Source organism: Lolium perenne, chromosome 6, assembly GCF_019359855.2.
Source record: "Lolium perenne isolate Kyuss_39 chromosome 6, Kyuss_2.0, whole genome shotgun sequence".
Lineage (NCBI taxonomy): Eukaryota > Viridiplantae > Streptophyta > Magnoliopsida > Poales > Poaceae > Lolium > Lolium perenne.
The window spans coordinates 161,827,431-161,847,629 of NC_067249.2; the positions used below are offsets into that span (position 1 = coordinate 161,827,431).

At 40.0% G+C, this 20,199-nt stretch overlaps 2 protein-coding genes across 18 annotated transcripts; one reads left to right on the forward strand and one right to left on the reverse strand.

Annotated features, from left to right (window-relative positions):
- The first annotated feature begins 494 nt into the window (after positions 1-494).
- On the forward strand, positions 495-3,270 carry LOC127310260 (protein FAR1-RELATED SEQUENCE 5-like). The gene is made up of 3 exons (XM_071822329.1): positions 495-629; positions 718-888; positions 1,024-3,270. The coding sequence occupies exons 1-3, from the start codon at positions 495-497 to the stop codon at positions 3,268-3,270; spliced, it is 2,553 nt and encodes an 850-aa protein (XP_071678430.1).
- Positions 3,271-14,680: 11,410 nt separating this feature from the next.
- Positions 14,681-19,596, reverse strand: LOC127307041 (GDSL esterase/lipase At5g45910-like). Of its 17 annotated transcripts, XR_011747401.1 has the most exons (5): positions 19,180-19,337; positions 18,881-19,104; positions 18,266-18,324; positions 17,829-17,899; positions 16,343-16,667 (listed from the first exon to the last, which is right to left on the reverse strand). XR_011747401.1 is itself a non-coding variant. In XM_071822791.1 (4 exons), exons 1-3 carry the CDS (start codon positions 19,328-19,330, stop codon positions 18,295-18,297), a joined length of 405 nt encoding a protein of 134 aa, XP_071678892.1. In that variant the 5' UTR covers positions 19,331-19,337; the 3' UTR covers positions 16,343-17,899; positions 18,266-18,294. The 17 variants fall into 17 exon arrangements, 3 of the variants coding, with proteins under 3 accessions (XP_071678892.1, XP_071678891.1, XP_051193694.2); XR_007855100.2 differs by adding exons at positions 14,681-14,938; positions 19,348-19,596 and having other exon boundaries at positions 15,018-19,101; positions 19,180-19,256; XR_007855099.2 differs by adding exons at positions 14,682-14,938; positions 19,348-19,596 and having other exon boundaries at positions 15,018-19,104; positions 19,180-19,256.
- Positions 19,597-20,199: the final 603 nt, after the last annotated feature.

A 20,199-nucleotide genomic window follows, 5' to 3' on the forward strand; every position in this document is an offset into this window, starting at 1 on the left:
GCACATGCATTTTTCATCTAGGAAAAACTAGAAAATCATCTGTTCATTACATTCATTTACAAAAAAAGTAGGAAAAATATAGAAAAGGTTCAGCATAGTAGAATATTACATGGGAAAAAAAATACTATGTACATCACAGAAAAAAGAAACTTACAGAACATTGATCACTTTACACATCTCAAAAAAAGAAAAATACAATAAGAGACAGAAAAAATAAGAAAAACACTGATAAAATCCTCCTGTGTACTAAAAATTACAAAGCACACGAAGAAAAAAATGGTGACACTGTGTATAATCTGTCCACAATTCTTTGTCCATAGCTCCAGAGACTCCTATTGACTTGCACACAAAAAATTTAAATCCTCCATTATCTGAATAAGGCAGATATGAAAAAAAAACATTGATTAAAAATCATATACATAAAACATGTGTGTATGAAAAAAAATGTAAAACAGAAAGAAATAACTCTGATCTAGCAATAATTTCTGTTGCAGATGGATACAACAAAAGCGAATGAGTCAGGAAAAACACAACAGGGGGATGGAACAACTGCTGCAGAAAGTATATTTGGATCTATGACAGGGAAGATACCGATACAGTGCCGGAGGATGGTAGATAAATTTGCACAGGTAATGAACCTCTGCAGACTATGGAGATGGGATTTGTTCATATCCTCACAGAAAGAAAACTAATAAAAGTGTTTGTTACACATTACAGGCATTTCTTCAGAGAAGGAAAGAGAAAGCTGAGCTCGAAAGCTTGGCAGAGCTACAAGCAGTTGAAGAAAGTTTTTACATGCACAAGCAAAACTCCGAAGCGGAAGGACATATGTCATCAAACATCACAAGGGCGAGCAAAAAAAAATGCAAGGACTTCGATTTAAATGAGGTAACATGTCAAATTGCTTCATGTAACATAATTTACAACAAAAAAAATTAAAACATTAAGTTTCTTTGGTAGACATTAACAAAAACAATATAGCTGATACCACCAAAAAAACTTGATGCATCTATGTCAAAGCAGGTGCTCAAATTCGAGGACGAAGACAACGAAGGATACGCTGATAGCAACATCCCAGAAATGCATGCAGATGGTGCATCATTTGCTGGTGAGAATGCCTGCCCAGGTGACAATGCTGATTATTCAAATGGTAATGAGCATGGGAACAAAGAAGATGATAAATATGAAGAAATTCTTGAGTCAGTGCTGAATCCAGAGGAACCGACTGCTGAAGAGCTTGAAATGGACAGAATGTTTGCAAACAAGAAGTATCCAACAATGCAAGAGATATCAGAGGCATCTACTCCCACAGTTGGGATGGAATTCGATTCAAAAGAGGATGCATTCTTCTTCTTTGCAGTGTACGCAAGAAGGGTTGGATTTGCAATAAAAAAGGACACCTCCTACGAGTCTAGAAAAACCAATGAAATAACAAGACAGACATTCGCATGCAACAGGTGCCGTGAGGATACATACATTGACAGTGCACTCAGACAGAGACGGACTTCCAGGATTGTGCAGACAAAATGCAAAGTCAGAATGTTTGTGAAGGAATACAGAGGAAAGTGGTCAATAAGTAACATAAGACTAGAACATAACCACAGCCTAGCTCCGTCAGAGTGGATAGTAAGGTTCATGAAGTGTCACAGGTCAATGTCTGCCTCAGACAAGACTCTGATCCACATCCTACAAGAGACAAGAGTTCCACCCAAGAACATAATGAAAATATTCAGGAAAACAAGGGGAAGCTTCAGGGCAGTTCCATTTGATACAAAAAACCTAAAAAACGAGCTAGCAAAAGAAAGAAAGAAAATTAAGAACAGGGACATCGAAGAGTTGCTGCTACTATTCAAGGAAGCACGTGAAAAGATGCCTGGATTCAGACATTCAATTGATGTTGACAGCGATAATAGAGTGAAAAGTATATTTTGGACAGACCAAATAGGGAGGGCAAACTACTCAAAGTTTGGTCAATTTGTATCATTTGATACAACATTTTCAACCAACCAGTATGGGATGCCATTTGCTCCAATATTAGGGGTTGATAACTATGGCAAAACAGTCGTGTTTGGAGTAGGATTGCTGGAGGATGAGAGAGCAGACACTTTCAAGTGGCTGTTTGAGGAATTCCTGTCTGCCATGGACAACAAGCACCCAGAAACTATAATAACAGACCAAGACGTTGCAATGAGGATTGCAATATCTAAAGCATTACCTTACACAGTGCACCGTTTCTGCAACTTTCACATCAGCAAGAACCTGGATGACAAGTTGTCCCTATTCTTCGCAGTAAGAGGGACTCTAAAGGAAGAACTAAGAGCGGTTATAAGGAACTCATTTACTCCAGAGGAATTTGAAAATAGCTGGCATGATCTACTGGAGCGTCATAATGCTTTGGGAGAGCCACACCTGGACAGGATATATGACATCAGAGCTCAGTGGGTCCCAGCATATTTCAAAGAGAGATTCTTCCCATTCACTTCATCGACGGGGAGAAGTGAGAGCACAAACTCCTTATTCAAACACTATGTAAAAAGGAAGGACTCGATTGCAACATTCTTCAAGGAGTATATCATAATACAAGAAAAAAAACAGTCCGACCTAGATCACCTAAGAGAGAAAAGTGAGTTCAAGGAGTCTGTGAATTGGGGATTCAATCCTCTTGAAAGGGAAGCAATGAAAATCTACACAGACCCAATATACGGCAAGTTTGCTGAAGAGCTAAGGAAGGGTACTGCTTACAACGTTGAAGTTGTGGAAGAGAAGAGATTATACAGAGTGATTAGGGTGGCTAACTATAGGAATGCAGAGTTCCCCAGATTAACATATGTGGTTAGTGTTTCCTCTGATGACGATGTGTACAAATGCTCGTGCTCAAAGATGGCTCGCGATGGAATACAGTGCTGCCATGTCATGAGGGTGGCTAGTCATATTGGTTTGACTGAGCTTCCTGTCAGTTTCATCAACCCTAGATGGACTACTGCAGCTGGGATAGAGGTAGCGCGATTGACGGAGAGAAGAAGCAATACAGCATCACATAATACACACTTGGCTGTTAGACACGCAATTGAAATGAGCAAAATATCACACATACTATCTACTGTCTGCACGGATGATAGGTCATACGACTTGTTTGCTGAAGGAGTTGCTGAGCTGAAGAAAGCTATATGCAAAGATGCAATTGAACGCCTCCAGACGAAAGAAAAAGTCACACGTAAGAGAAAAAAGGTTGATGGCCCAGTTCAACAAGATACTGACAATGCGTCATGAAGATAGAGAAGACAACAATCATGGACACAACAATGAACAGATACACCATGAGGAGAAAAATTCAAGTGACGAAGAAAAAAATGAAGATGAGCATCGCCCTTATAAGGATCCACCACAGTCAGGAAATCCAGGGTTCAACCTAGGTGAAAGACCTATGAATTTCCATGAGAAATCTGCTGCAAAACTAAAGAAAAAGGCTGCACCAAGATTGTGTGGACTTTGCAGGTTGCCTGGACACAAAAGACCAAAATGCCCAGACAGAGACAAGGTACTGCACTGACTTACAGAAAAATATACACAGAAGTACAAAAGAAACTATTAAAAAAGTTATTACCATTTACTAAATTTATCCCATGTAAAAAAAATACACAGGTTGGCATGAGCATACCAGGAATGGATTCCCAAAAAGAAGAAGGGAACCCATGACAAAGCAAGAAGGATGAGCGAAAAGCAGGATGGAAGTATGCAATGAAAGAAGGAGTACAATTATTTGTGTAATGGTCATGCTGTGTTTGTCGTTCGAACTTGTAATACTACAATTTGGATAATTATTTTTCCGTTCCATAAATTATGAAAACTATCCTTGATAATTATCAACCCAGTCGTCTGTCAAAAAGAAAAATGAACTTATCAACGCCCTGACCAGTTATGTATCAACCCTCCAAGCAGTTGTTTATCAAATGTAAAAACATGAAAAATTATCAACCCAGTCGCCTATCAAAAACAGCTGTGGAAAAGAACATGAACTTATCAACACCATCCCCCAAAAAAACACCCCTGACCAGGTCGAATTCTTGAAAGTTATCAACCGCTATTCCATGTGTTTATCAACCTCTGAGCATGTTGTTTACCAGCCTTTTGATAATTCCACGAACAGCAATAAATTAAGTTACAAACAAAAAAAATAGACAAAATTACATTTTAGCTCGTAACAAAATACCAACCTGCCCCCCCTTACCAACCACTAAAACATATATTTACCAACGGTTAATGTTACAAATTACCAAGCCAAAAAGAATAAGAAAAAATGCTAATTAAATCAGACTGCAAGTAAAAAGAGAAGTAGCTTATTTATGCTGTAAGTGGTAGTTTATTTGAGTTGCATCTGGTAGTTCATACCTCACAGAGCGTTGCTTTCCAACAGGTACCTCCAATTCTGCAACTTGTTCAGAGGGTGGTTTAACCAATTCCATGTTAGGACCTTCCTAAGTTCTGGTATCTGATCATAAGTGATAGCAGGTACAACACGGCCATTCCAAAGTTCAAGGAACTTGAGCATAAAATAACCACAATCAATGCTTCAAAAAAAAGATACAGAAAAAAGATCTGTGAGCTATCAAATACAAAGAAATGTCCAACAGTGAACAAAGCATAAGTTAGATAAAAAGAAGAGAACATACTTGTTATTTTGCTTAGGAGCTTCAATGAAAACCAACTCATAGTCATCAATCTGTTTTGATGAACTGGAGTAATTTATACGATACATGCACTTGATAGCATCGACTAGATCGCTAGAATGATTAATGAGCGATTCATCATCAGGACCACGCGCAGAATCAAGAACTTCAAACCTTTTTTTCTCAAAATTCAAGAACAGTGAATACCAATGACCACATGGCTTCTTTTCTGTTCCAAGATTCTGAAGGACACCAAAACACAACTGAAAAAAAAACAAAAAAAGAAAAGATAAAAACAAGGGTCAGAGAAACATTAAAATAAATGTTCACAAGTAACACAAATCGAAAAACATAAAAACACAGAAAAAGTTTACCAGATTTTGGTGACTAAGTTTATACTTATCATCCATCCTGAAATGTTTCTGCAGTATTCTTGAATTAAATCTTCTTTCAAGCAAATAAACAGTTACTATCCATGGGAAAATGATCTTCTTCTTCGGACAGTCAACCTGAAGAACAGCAATTCCAATTTCGGCAACCGTTATTGACGGTTCTCCAGAAGGCATAACGCTACTAGCCAAGTCACCAGTCGAAACCCACATAGGGTCAATCATCAAGAACCTTGATCTGCCAAAAAAAGAATGCATGAACAAACTAAGTTGCTAAAAAGTAATGAATTATCTAAAAAGAACACCATTGCGTATACATGAGAAAACTGACATACTGTTTTATTTTAGAGTGTTCAGAGTCGCTGTTGTGCTTTATAACTTGCTGGTACAATAATTCTTGCTCATCGGTACAAGTTACTCGGTTGTATGGAGGTAGCATGAACTTCGAAGGAAGAACGACCCTTTCCATGCGTAGCCTGGTCCTTGGAGTTCTACTGGCAACAGGTAAATTCTGAACAGGCACTGGCAAAGCTGGAGTAATATAAAGGACCTCCAAATCATCTGAGAAAATAAAAAAAAAACAAAAAAAACAGGAATAAAAAAAGATAATTAGAAAGTGAACAAATTGTAAAAAAAACAAGGACATGATATTCTATATGAAAAAACAAGAAAACAAAAAAATAACTTAACTACTAATATAGAGTAGGACATACCAGCTTCATTGTTACTGATTTCGGTGGCGATTACAGGATGCAATCCATCTACAGAGTCATCAAAACAATGTTCTTGAAAGTCAGTTGCACCTCCGTCTTCATTGACAAATATAAACATCACCGCACATGTAGCCACAAATAAAAAACAAAAATGAAGGTATAAAAAGAAAAAAGAAAAAGGTCCAAAAAAACAAAAGAGAGAGGAAAGAAAAACAAACAGTACTCACTCACACAGAGCGAAATTATTCATAACAAAAGTTAAAAAAATCCATTACATATAAACAGGGATAAAATTACATAGCGTTCATACAGGATATTGTTCACCCATATAAAATAAAATAAAAAGTTAATACATCGACCAACTCAACAGCACCATCACTTCGCCACACCCAATGATCCATAAAAAAAGCAGGTTTTGTAAAATAACAATTAATTCTTCTTCTTCCTCCCTCTCTTGTTCCTTGAAAACGTATTACGAATACGTGCATTTACTTGCCCTGATGGTACGCATTCTGCATATATAGATTACAAGTGGGAGATAATACGCGGAACGGGCGTAGATGAATTGATGGAACAAGACATGCACAGAAACATGTAATAAGTAAAAAAATGTTGAGTGAAAAACACAAAGAAAATGAAAATAAAAGAAAGTAAAAACTGTAAAAATAAAACACAAAAAGATAGAAAAAGTGATCTAACCAGTAGGAGGGATAGATGACACATTTGCAGTTTCTGATTCTTTAACAACATCAGCAGAAATGGTAGAATCATGACCATCAGCATTTCCTAATGCCTCTGCGCAAATACAATGATATTGTGAGCAGCAGCGTGACAAACAAAACAAATTAAAAAAAGAAATCAAAAAGAGCACAAAACAAAAAATCATATTACCAGATGGAGAAGCGCTTTTATCAGACGCAGATGTATTTACAACAGACACATGATAAGCAGACAGATCTATAGGGATGCCAGGAGTGAGACTTAGTTTGCCATCAGCAGCAACAAATTTAGCTCTCTTAACAACAGTAACAATTTGATCTGATAAAAAAAATGTTTCATACTAAGTCAAACAAACAATAAAAGAATGAAAAAACAATGAATACAAAAAACATAAACCGATACAATGAAAAAAAAAGAGAGCAAATACCTTGTGGAGAAGCTGTTGCATTTTGTTCAGCATCACGAGCAACAACAACAGTTGTTCCAGTAGAAGCAGATGCATGATGGTCAACATCGCCAACAGGATCAGCCATCTGATTTGTAACACTGGTACCAGAATCTTGAGGTGCAAAGCTAACTTCAACTGGTTCCTCATGTGCAGATTCTTGTCCTGTTGGGATAATTTCAATTGTAGACTTAGAAGGAACAACCACATCAGAACCACCCTCTGCTGAAACCTGGGTACCAGTTGCAAAGCTAACTTCAAGTGGTTCCTCGTGTGCAGATTCTTTTTCTGTTGGGACAATTTCACTTGTAGACTTAGAAGGGACAACCACATCAGAACCACCAACTGCTGAAATCTGGCTACCAGTTGCAAAGCTAACTTGAACTGGATCCTCATGTGCAGATTCTTTTCCTGTTGGAACAGTTTCACTTGTAGACTTGGAAGAGAAAACAGCATCCTTAAAAACAACCCCGTCAGAAACAACCTCTGCTGAAATCTGACTACCAGTTTCAACTACAGTAGATGTTCCAGCAGCGTGATTTTTTGTTGAGCCTTCAAGACGATCTTTCAAAGTATACACTTTTGATTTAACTGCAACGTTATCAGCAACACCTGAAGAAGTACATCTAGGAGGTCGTCGTGGTGAAGATCTTGTAGCAACCTGACTTTTATAAACAGCTTGCCTGTGAAAAAGCAAAAAACATAAAATTATTAGAAAAAACTCCAAAACAATGAAGTATAAAACATACTATGTCATGCAAAACAACCAGCGTTTGATAACTACCAGAAAAAGGCATTGGTAAGTTCATGAGATGGTATTTGGTAAAATTACACGAAAAACAAAAGGAGCAAAAAAGAAAAAACATGAATACATTTACAGCGAAAAAATGTAAGAAAATGCAACGACAGAAATGTTGATAGCTACACATGAAATACATTGGTGAGTAACTTCAAACGGGGTCGATCAAAAATACCTTCTGCCTCTCACATTGGGCTTCTTCTTAGGAGCAGATGACGGTTCATTCTGTACAGGATTAACAGAACGATCCTCGCGTACAACACAACTACGTTTCGCTTCAGAAGCATCGAGAGCAGACCTACTCCTTTTCAAATCATTCACAACGTCGTTGATTGTCTCACTGACAACATCATAACCATCAGATAATCCTTTCCCATTGCCTTCATTCATTACAGCAACCTCAAGGCTAGAACTCAGAACTTCGCCTGACTTCGTACCGACAGAAATGACAGCACCATCAGCACTGGCATCTTTGGCACGAAGAAGATCAGCTTCATTTGTTTCAGATAAAACTTGCTTCCCAATATCTAAATCTCGCTCATCAACAACACCATCAATATGCATAGCAGCAGTTTCTGCAAGATTTTCAAGACCCTGAAACACAATCCTATTATCTGCTGATGCAACAGTGATATCAGTTTCCATAAAACATACTAGAGCATCAGCATCAGATGGTTCCGCAACAGCACAATCAATATCCATGGGTACACTACTGGAAACCAGTTCAGGAGAAACACCGGGAACAACTGTCGCAACACCAGAAAGAGTTGTCTGGCTTGGCACTGCTGCACATTCCGACAACACGGTATCACCATGCTCACCTCCATCCACATGACGTCTGCTTTGAATAACAAAGCGAGCAGCAACGGCTTCATCAACATAATCACTGTCATTGCCAGAATGATAACTCTCGCCGTCAGACATATTGTCACTGAAGTTGACAACAGGTACCTTATCAGTTTGACATGGCGCTTTGGCACCACAAGCTGCTTTTGCAGCAGGCCTGGTAACACGAGTTTGCTCAACAACACGGGCCTCGGCCAGAACATTAGTTTGCTCAAAGACAGGTGATGAAACGGAATCAACAACATTCAATGGATCAGCAGTAATAGCCCCTCCGACATCTGTAGCATCAGCACTCTGGTTGCAAAGGACATCCCCTCCGACATCTGTAACATCAGCAATCTGCTTGCAAGGCACATCCCCCCAACATCTGTAGCATCAGCACTTTGGTTGCAAGGCACATTCTTCAGACGGCGTATTGGTGATTTCCCTACAATCTTAGCAGGACGATCATAAGTTGATTGCGCAATAGGAGAGGTTGTGTTTGCAGCACCTCCATCATGCGATGAACGAGAGGCAACGATTTGAGAGCGTAATGTCTTATCAAATTTTGCAGTATCCACAACTTCATCATCATCAACTTCAGTCAAACCTTGCACAAGCTTACTCATTAGACCAGTGAGACCAGAAGCAAACTCACCCATTAATCTAGCAACCTTGTCTTTACGCTACATCAAAAAACAACACACAAAAAATGAAAAAGGGAAAATCATTTAAAAAAAGAGATATACTAAAAAAAATGTAATGGTACCATACAAAATTGAAAAACAAAAAACTAAAATTAAAAACTTATCACTGTATCATACATTTTTCGGGCAGTTAGGTGCAGTATTGGTTTCAACCCATCTTTCAAAGCTAGCTGCACCTCCAAACAAGTTGAAATTTATAGCAAGGTGTGGCTTCAACTGATATTAGTGACAAAACAAAAACAAAAAATGCATCAGCTTGCACAAAATCAACCACAAAAGTTCATGTCATAACATGAGAAACGCAAAAAGATTAACTAACCTCGAGATTCCCATAACCAGATCCATCCCTCTTCAAGTCAGCATCAAGCACAGTATCAACATCTTTCTTTGACCATATATTAGCAACAAATCTACCATCTGGAAGGTCAAGGTTAAGAGAGCTAATATCCAAAGAGTCAACATACAGTAACTGAATATGGAACAGGCAGCCTCCAGAAGGCTTCCCAGTACAAAGCTCATCATGCAATCTGTCGCACACAAACTGACAAAGGTTCATGTTCCTGACATTGCTAATGTTGTCCTACAAAAAAATAATGTAAACACCGCGTAAAAAATGATTGTTCACATATATTGATAAAAAAATTGAATGATTTTTTAAAAAACTAGAGGATAACACATATACCAGTATAGGATAACATCTGTTGCTGAATTTGTTAGACGTTGTTGGTGCAAGCAAAGTACAAACAAGATACATCATCCAAACTTGCTTGAAAATGTCATCATACTGAGTCATCTGTGACAGCATTGTGAACACACCAGTAATCTTCGGCGTGCTGCTATGGCCAGGAAATAACAAAGGACCTAGACGAGCCTCTATGACAGAATCCATTGCATACACAACAAGAATATCCCCCCGCGGAAGACCGAGTGTGCGGTAAATGGAATCAGCATTGAGAGGGATTCTACCACGCCCTTGAATGACAAACTCTCGAGAATGACTATCATACAAAGGAGCGAGCCAGCTTATCAATGGATTGTGAAGAACATGGCACTTGATGTCAAGCATTGAACCAAGATCCATATCCCCAATCGAGTTCTTCTGATCAGAACTTAGATGTTCATATAACCTGACAACAGGAAAAGGAGAGGCCCGATTCCTAGCATGCTCACTAGCAGTGGGCATTTTGCGAACACCTAGATGATCACCACCTTGTTTCTTGCTGCCCGCCATGGAAACAACAACGCTGCAATACAAAAACAGATGCCATGATAATGAGAAAAACTCTTAGTGAAATCAAAATAACAATGTCTTGGTTGATATATCAAGCCCAACCAAGAATCACCACTGTAAAAAGGAAGAAATCAGCATCAAAACAAAAAACATATGCAGGAGTACAAAAAATGAGTTCATCATTCCCTAAACACAGGAAAAATAAGAGGTGGGTAACTTCAGAATGTATCTATTGGTTAAACGTTGAGATACTTGTTGATGAAAAGTGAATAAGTGGGTTGATAAAACAAACCCCATAACAGGGATTTGTGAACCCCTATAAAACAAGTCCCATGATCTCTGCTTTCTCCTGCTACAATTACCATAGAAATTGTGGACAAAAAGCAGTGCAACAGGCCAAAAATCATAACTACAATGAACATTGAAATAGTGAAAACGCAATTTACAGCCGATCCCATAACAGAGATTTGTGAAAACGAGGTACGAAGCAGGAACCTAGGCGAAGAACAAAATACACCCAAAAAACAAACCCTCGCCGGAACAATCCCTCGCCGGACAAAAACAAAAATCCCATCAGAAAAATAATCCAAGGTGGAACAATCCCTCGCCGCACAAAACAATACCGGCCGGCGAGACCCAGATAACAGAGGTTTGTGAACCGAGAGACGGATCAAGAACCTAGGCGGAGAACAAAATCCACCCAAAAAGACAAACCCTCGCCGGAACAATCCATCGCCAGACAAACAAAAAACCCATCAGAAAATAAATCCACGGTGGAAAACAATCCCTCGCCGGACAAACAAACCGGCCGGCGAGACCCAGATCTCCCCACTAGATCCAGTTGGAATACTAACCTTACAGCGCCGAAATCGACTGGACCTTGCTAGTGAACTGAGGGCAGGAGAAATCTAGGTCGCGCACTAGCCACGAGGAATCGGAGCGTCGACTCCGCCGTCGTCGTCGCCGTCGCCCTCTCCGTCAGGGCTGAATGGGACGAGAATAGGGGAGAGAGGATAACAGGCGGAAGGAGGGGAACACCAAATCGATTCGAAATAATTCGAAAACGACGGGCCGAAAAGGGAAAGTCGATCGGTTACCAAAAATAGAAATAAGCGTGACACGCGTGACGCGGCGAAAAGGGAATTGCCTTCGCGCTGCCGCGCGAGCGCTCCGCGCCGACAAGAATCGCTCGCTCGAGTGATCGATTGCCAAGGAGGGGATTTGGTTCCATCGTACACTACGTGTATCGAACCATTCCACTATTTTTCTAGACACTGTATCTGACACTGCCTGTCCTGGCGGCACATATCCCAAGACGAATTGGACGGCCCACAAAACGAGCTCATTTGTGCTCGGGACCAGAAACACCCCATCCATAGTAGTAAAATAATTACGAGAATACTTTACTATTTGGGTCCTCACTCTTGAGTCCTAGGGCAGGTCACCCTGTTTGCTTGATCTATGGGCCGGCTCTGCTTGTTGCCACTTCACTCTTGCCGAAAGAAGAACATCAGCACCTTGGTCATTGTCTTATCGGTATGTATGCCAAGTATATACAAATAACATGCAATGTCTTAGTGCATAAGATCATAGTCCATCTTTAACGATGAGTCGGCAGGAGGTGTACCTGAGTGTTATGCACAAGGTATATGAATCGAGTTCACCAGATCTTAGATACAACGAGATTCAATACAAGGAAGGATTGCTTGGGGAGGGAACAGAGAAAGGGGAATGGGAGCATAAACAATTATATCATTCTTCCTACCGATCTCCTTGGATCACGGGTGTTAAATCCCCTCTCCGGGCACAACTGACATCCTCTATCCTACGTGACACGCAGGTCAGACGTTTCCTAATGTCGATCTCCCTTGCCAAAGACGTACTTCTGTCTGGCGCCTCTCCTGGGGCTTGCTCCTGCTGTGACATGCCATGGATGACGCTAGCGGCCCCTTGAGACGCAGCTCGTCCCCAAGCTGTTGCATCTGGAAAGCCTTGGCGAATCATCTCATAATCCTCCCATGTCGTCATCTTTGGAGAGTAGTCCACTTAATCAGCACCTGCAAATAAGCAACATTGGCATGTTTGACTAAGTGCATGTCTAAGTATAGGTTCCGGACCCAGGCCTGCAATATTAAGCTGGATCGGAGAGGAAAGCTCAACAAAATGTAAGTCTTCAACTGCAGGTGACACATGAAGCTTGTAAGCAACTGTCCCATATTTGGCTAAGAATGGACAGAAGTACTTGAATGACAGTTTTGGGTACGGTCGATGCACCACACTTTTCCTGCACATATGATTTAATTGAGCAATACCGACTGGGCTCTTTGTTTGAGCAGGTTGGCTTGATAATGGTTGATGCATGTTAAAATATATAGCCTAGATTTTGTAACAGTTCGGATTTTTGAAAATTTAGCTAGTGCATTAATTTAATATAGAATCAAAGCCGGAAGGTCTTAAGTTTAAGCCCATGCTAATACACTACTTAATCTACTCCAAATAGTTGAAAACATAGCCTTTATCAACAGTTTAAACTTTTGAAAAACTTAACTAATGCATCAATTCAATAGATATGAGGTTTTACTCTCTGCTGTCCTTCTTGAAGGTTTGAAAGTGCACCACAAGAACCAGACGGGAAAAATGAAAACGGTGGTTCTCCGTGTATTTTCAATATCCCAGCGTGCAGGACTGGGTAGTAGTGGACATCAAGAGTCAGACACTATATTCTTCTCATATCTTTTTACACAATCAATTAAATGATCAAAGTATTTCCGAAATAGACCGAAAATATCAGAGCTATTATTGTTGGCTTTTATATTTTTTTCGGGCCATGCGTCTTACAGTTTTCTTTGTATAAGCTGGGCGAAGCACATTTGCCTGCTGTGCACCGATGATCGGGTTATGTAGGGATATAACACGGCATGCAGTCTCTTCCACCTGACCACCGCGTACGAACTTCAGTTAGCAGTAGTTTGTCAATATCGGGCTTCGTTTGTAGCTGTACTAGTAACAAAGATTTGGTGCACATGGGCACCAGTGATCCCTATTTGAAAAAGTAATTAAAAATTACATTTCTAAGTTTCAGAAAAATCTGAAAATAAATTGTGATGTAGCCAGTATTGTATTTCACAAACGTGTAAATTTTCAGATGGAAATAATTTGTATTTTAGGCTGCATAAAAATAACAAATTTGTAGATCTGAGTATAGTGATTCAGATCTTCAAAAAAAAAATCAGATTTTGTCATTTTTATGTAGCTCAGAAAACAAAATATTTGCATTTGAGATTTTGTATGTTAGTGGGATACATCGTCAGCACTTTTTAGAATTTCGTTACAGATTTTTTTTAAACACATATATCTAATTTTCGAATTTTTTAATACAGCGAGAGCACTGGTGCCCAAGATCCAAAATGACTTTTCGTGCTAGTAGTTTCAAATTGGTTTGTCTTGACTGTTTGCGCGAGAAACTAACAGCTCGTAAATCGTAAATTAAGGGCGCGTTTGGTACGTTGTGAAGACCTTTTTTGCATGGGCTGAGATGTGGAACAGGCCGATCTGATTGCTGCGGACCGCCACGTTGTTGCATCGCACGGTTCTCAAAGCAGTATTTTACCGACATCTAGAGAACCGTCTGAATCGGTATTTTCTCTAGGGACAGGCCCCTTTTTTTGCCTCCTGCGCTCGATGCAGTGGCGGAGCGTGACTAAAATATTAGTCTGGGCCAAATTATCAACTGGACGCGCCGCCACTGGCTCGATGGATGCAACTTCTGTTAGACTCGGTTACGCTCACTCTCTCTTACCGTATTTCACGTACTCTCTCCTCAAATCAAAACAACCACACACCGAATCAAAATAAGTTGTACATGAAAAAGATGTGTGTCGATGATATGAATCAATTCCACAATTGGTTTTGAGTTTCGTCAGTCGTAAATCGTCAATTACGTGTATGAAGTTTTAAGCAAATTTTGTCAAATTCGTCGCTCATGCTCAACCGTTTGAGATTTTCTTTCATAAGTAGGTTTACCTCACCATTCTGCATGACTTTCATGTTGATAGGTTTTTGTTTCGAGGTACATAAACAGATAGATAAATGACTCGCAATTATAATGTAACTAATTGAATGCCCGTGCGTTGCTACGGATTTTTAGAATTCTTTCTGGCTAACATGTAAAGGTGAAGCATAATTCAGGAATTCTTTCTCGCTAACATGTTATTCAGCAAAGAGGGCAAGAGCATGCATTACTCAAAATACAATGCATTACCATAGAACAATAATAAAGAGCATGCAGTTTGGATTACTTAAATTACAAGGGAACAATAATCAAAGTCTGCGCCCATTAGTTAATATACTTTGTTGTCAAATAAATCGAGCACAACATAGGCGTGTATTTTCTCCTTCCCCTCCGCTACCATGTACACCATTTCTCCCTCGCTACCCCCATCCTGCGAAAAATCACATGTGCCCATTGAGAATGGTTTATTATACAATTATGCAGGAGTTCATGGTGCATTGGTGCTGAACCTGCCCATCCGCGTCTGAATAATGCGCGTTACTGGATTGTGAATGCGCTAATTTGCAGAGAGGTCCTTTCTAACAACGGACATCTAAAGGAGGGACTCTTCACCCTTTAGTCAACGTTATTTTTTTTCTTCCGGCCCCTTTTGAATCAGCCCCTCATCAACTGATCCCGATGACATTGACAAATAAAAATACCTAGCAATGGAAGCAATGGCCAATGAGTCAGGAGCGCTGCTAAACAAAAATCTAGGATTAAGAGCCCTAATTGGTTGGAAGGAGGATGTGCAACCATCATGACACCAACCATTGGGCAGACTCCTCAGTTTAATCTGGTAGACTCTTTTTTTCCTGAAGAAAAAATGTCGGACAAGATCATTTAGTTACATTACATAACTGAAAATAGTTACCAACGAACAACCAGCAGTGTACACTCCTAGTATAAGAAAAGTTGACTTCCTACAGCAAGACAATCATCTTAAATAACTAAAAAATTGCCTTAGTACTACAAAGTTAATTACACTCTGCCACGTTGACATTGCTACAAAGACAAACCAGTGCACGAAATTGAGCTACCTACAAATTTATGCAACATCCGTAGTAGCACCATATTATTTACATACATATTATTTTAAGTTGATTTGCATGTTCATTTCTTCAATGCTGCTCTCTCCATCCTATGAAACATTCAAATTTAGAGAAATCTCAGACAAGTTTCATGAGATAGAGGGAGTATGTTTTTCTACCACCACAAGCGATTAGCTTGATTCCTGGCCAGTTTAGTCAAACCATTTTTCTAAAATACACCATAAAAGGTTTGTCATGTTCATAGAAGAAGTAGCCAAGCAGCTAGAACAACGCCTTACGGCTAGTCTTCAGATTGGCATTTAGTCAAACTTCGTTGAACTATATGAGAAAATAATACTCCCTCCGATCCATAATAAGTGTTGTGGTTTTAGTTCAAAATCACGACATTTATTATGGATCGGAGGGAGTAGTTTATTTTTCAGAAAGAACATGTTTCAGGGCTTCAGAGAGAATTAAGATGACATGCATGATGCAAGCTCTGTAACTCCCCATAGTCCCAATACAAATGACTTACTTCTCTCAAAAAAATGACTTGCTAATATCTTCAGATGCACCAGAGTGCAGGTATAAATTAAGAACTTGGTGAACTTATGATTTATAATATGCATTATAGGTTTGCAGATAACATTGTGTAAAATCAAGAAAACAAAAGATTAAATTTTATATTGGAGGATTGTAAAATAACAGGACACAAGTGTCAAAAGATATTCCCTTAAAGTTGCGTGTAATGACTATAGTAAAAACCTTGCTTGTTTAGTTAGGAAATATCAAATTTCAGTTGCATCAGACAAAAATATCGATTGTCTGCAGATCCACTTATCCTTTCAAAAGTGAAATATGGTATCATAGCAAAACCAGGAAATCATCAAGGTTATTTTCCCTTGCCTGATATACATCTGTGAAGAAAGACAACATACAAGAACAATTCACAGTGAGAGAAATTAACGAATCGAATGTGTGCATTTCCAAATACCTTCAGATAGAGAAATGTGTAAATATGTACCTCGGAGCGAGCAAGGTACTCTTCCTTTGCATTATCTTGATCTCAATTTTCATAGTATAGATAACCTGAAACGATATCGACTAAACTAAACCGGTGGCAATGCCTATCTACTATCTTAGTGAAACATGGTTGGAAAGTCAACGCAGAGGTATAGCTGAAATAGCTTATTTTTGGACAGCACCAAAAAATTAATTAAGCAAGATAAGCCAACTTCGTATGTAGTTAGAATAAGAACATGTTCATCATGATATAAAGACTCATACGATAATTGTAGCTGATGAAGCCGTTCAAGATTTTTATTTGTAAGAGATACCATTTTTTCCCACTATAAGCCACATTAGAAAAAACTGAGCAGCTACAAGAGAGAACAAAACCTTTTTGCGGGTAAGAGAGAACAAAACCTTGCTAATGCCAAGGAGAGAGAGAGCGAGGTAGCGCATGAGTATATTGGTCGATTGTGAACTCGAAATGCTGCTTTGGAACCACCGAGCACATGAGATCATGGCCTTTTCCTCAGGACTCATCTCCATGACAACAGTCACAACAATTCCATGGAGGCCCTCATAGGAGTACCCAAGGAAGCGGATACGGGAGCACAACACCAGCAATCAAGCATCCTGGCCAAGCTCATGTCGTCATGGACGGAGTGGAGCCAGATGAGGAGCACAGCCACGCGGCCCTGCAGTGGAGGCCGGACACCTCGATGACACACAGATAGAGGTTCATGGGGGCTGGCCGCCGCAGGGAAGTGGAAATGGAGATCATATTTTGTGAAATCAGTTCAGACTATTCCTAAACCAAAACATGTCATTTTCTAAAACATAATTATTGAAAGCCTAAACTAAGGCACTTTAGGAGTCTATCCATCATTAGCTGGTTAAGATAAACTAAAACGTAGGGGAGATTTGAGAAGTACTATACTAAACCAAAGGTTAAAATAGGTAGAGCTTTTGCAGGTTTCATTCCTAGAGCCTGAACGCTTTCTCCGCCGCATTGTTATACCACAACATCAACATTATTTTTAAGTGTAATTTTGGTTACGGCTGCACGCCACCAACAAAATAACATTTTGCACCATATAGTTAGATGAATCATCTAAATTCTTGACATTTACATGACAAATAATTTTTTAATAGCACCTTGGTTGCTAAAGAAGAGACCTTGAGGTAAATTATACAATTAGCAAACAAGTAGTAGTACATCCAGTTTGCTCGTAAGAAAAGTACCTACTGCCTTGTTTATGATATGAATAAGCCAAATAGTGGAGCCAGTGTGTCCATAGTTTCAAGCCATTTACCTACAAATTATATCAATCATTAGAACTGGATTCCTCTACAAAGAACAAGCCAGCAATTAAGTTCACCGTTTTTTATTGGATTTATTATATCTTCAAATTGGCAGGCATGCAGCAATCATAAATATTGGCTAAATTCTTCTAAGGAAACTGTTAAACCATCTAGATGGACAGGATATTTAGTAGATCTACTTATATGAAGCAGCATTATTCAATTATTCCATGAAGATATTTGACTGACCTTGGTTTCCTGCTAGAACAAATTAAAAAACATGATCAACAGCCCACCAGTGATATCCGCAGAGAGGTAAATGCATTAGAAACCTAACCTATTTATTAGTGACTACAAAAACGAACTTTCAAGATCACCTTCCTCAGATGAATCGCATGGGTGTGCTTCAGAGATATTTGCTGCAGGTCTCTCCGCCCTGACAATTTCTCTGTTTAGTGGTTTTGCTTGAGTAAGACCGAGAATGAAGAAATTACACCTCAATGTCATCTGTCCAGATTACTGAATTTGACAACAATAAAGCATGGATTCCAGAAACAACTCGAACAATAAGGATACGACAAATCAGCCAAGTTGAAATATGATAGTGGCAGTCATGTACATAAGCAAATTTGTTTTCAAACATATTTCTGCATCATCATATATAAGAACTCAAATCAAATAAGACAATAGCTGTTCATTGAAAAAAGATCAGAAAATATATGCACCAACATCCAATTTCTATTTCTAGGGAACTAAGCGAACTATTGTTTGCGTAAAATATGCACTGGCCTCTTCGGAAATTTTGCTGCCTATTCACACTTAGAAATTCAGCATAAAGACTGTCAAGATTTAACAATTCTTCACGTGTACCCATCTCAACAAGATGGCCTCCTTCATCGCTGAGATGATAAATTCACCACCTACATATCTGCAAACGTTGGATGTGTTTCTATCAATGAGGCCCGGACATACCCCTTTAAAAAAAAACATACCTGCAACTTTTGACATTCACCCCTGGTGGAGTTGCAGAAGAAAGGCTTCAGGTTACATGACCACTGGATGTGCGTCATGAGGGCGCTGGAGTTTCTGACTACTGTGTCAAGCCCCCTGGCCTCAAAGTAGGGCTTGTCAAGCGATGTGGCGCCAATGATGGGGAAGTTGGCCCCATGGCTGAGGCCTGAGCGGTCGCCCAGCGGCATTCCGAATTCCTGTGCTGCTGTACGCAAGGAAACTCCCCCATGAGGACCGAGAAAAGGAAGATCTACCAAATCAAATCCGACACCTAACTCACCCAGGTTGTCCATGATGATGCGGCCGTCGGAGCAGCCGCCGGTGGGCTTGTCGACGTAGGTCTCTCCGTAGGGCAGCCTGGTGGTGGAAGCATGTTCAGCACGCCATTGGCTTTGAGGCCCCTCAATGGCGAGAGTCAGACCATGGTCCATGTTGGCGTGGGTCATACCTGGCAGATCTCGGGGCGGGCGGGAGGTAGAGCTCAGGGAGGCCGCGCGGGGTGGTTTATGCCGACGGTGGAGAGCTTGGGGCGTCAGTGCGGGCTGGATACATCCAGCGATGGAGAGCTCCCGGTGTGCGGGCGACCGGCGGCGGCGCTCTGTCGCGGGAGGAGACGTGAGGTCGAGAGCAGCGATGGGAGATGACGAGCAATTTTTCTTGCGGGACAGGAGAAGGACGGAGGGACGAACGAAGCGTGGAAAACGGATCGGACGATGGTGAGATTGCGCGGAGAGTTTACATTATATTGGACGGACAGGATACTTCCAATGACGACCACCAAAGTGCGCTGAGCGTCAAACGACCAACTCCCATTTAATAGTAAAGATTTGTACGTATGTGTGAGTAAGTTTTGTAGTACTTTTTCTCAACTTCTCGCTTGCTGTTTTCTTGGAAGGCGACGTGTTGATGATAGACGAGAAGTGAGAGGTGATAATCCATGGTGGTGATGTCATGGTGATGTTCGTCTTCGTGGTTGGTGGCGTGTATGCGAACGATGGCTTTACCTCAACATCGGTTACGTGTTAATAATCAGGCCCAACAGACCATACTTGGTACAAAAGAATTACATGGATTGTGATGAATTAAGGGGGGGGGGATAAGGGAAATCCGAATATGCCTTATATTCCAGCATATTCAGTTACAATCATGGAAACTACAGATTTGCAATAACTCTAATATCCCCCCTTAATCAAAACTTGTACAAGTTGAGATTACGTTTAAATTCCTCTAATTCTCTGGATGGAAGCGGTTTGGTGAAGCCATCAGCAACTTGGTCTTGTGATGAAATGAATCTTATGTC

What these genes read in the sequence shown, in the direction of transcription:
- LOC127310260 (XM_071822329.1), top strand. Translation starts at nt 495, where the DNA reads ATGGATACAACAAAAGCGAATGAGTCAGGAAAAACACAACAGGGGGAT. An exon ending in TGGTAGATAAATTTGCACAG is followed by an intron (nt 630 to 717) that starts GTAATGAACCTC and finishes TACACATTACAG; the next exon opens with GCATTTCTTCAGAGAAGGAA. An exon ending in AGGACTTCGATTTAAATGAG is followed by an intron (nt 889 to 1,023) that starts GTAACATGTCAA and finishes ATGTCAAAGCAG; the next exon opens with GTGCTCAAATTCGAGGACGA.
- LOC127307041 (XM_071822791.1), bottom strand. Translation starts at nt 19,330, where the DNA reads ATGGACCATGGTCTGACTCTCGCCATTGAGGGGCCTCAAAGCCAATGG. An exon ending in CATCATCATGGACAACCTGG is followed by an intron (nt 19,105 to 19,179) that starts GTGAGTTAGGTG and finishes CCTTGCGTACAG; the next exon opens with CAGCACAGGAATTCGGAATG. An exon ending in GTGAATGTCAAAAGTTGCAG is followed by an intron (nt 18,325 to 18,880) that starts GTATGTTTTTTT and finishes AGAAATTGTCAG; the next exon opens with GGCGGAGAGACCTGCAGCAA.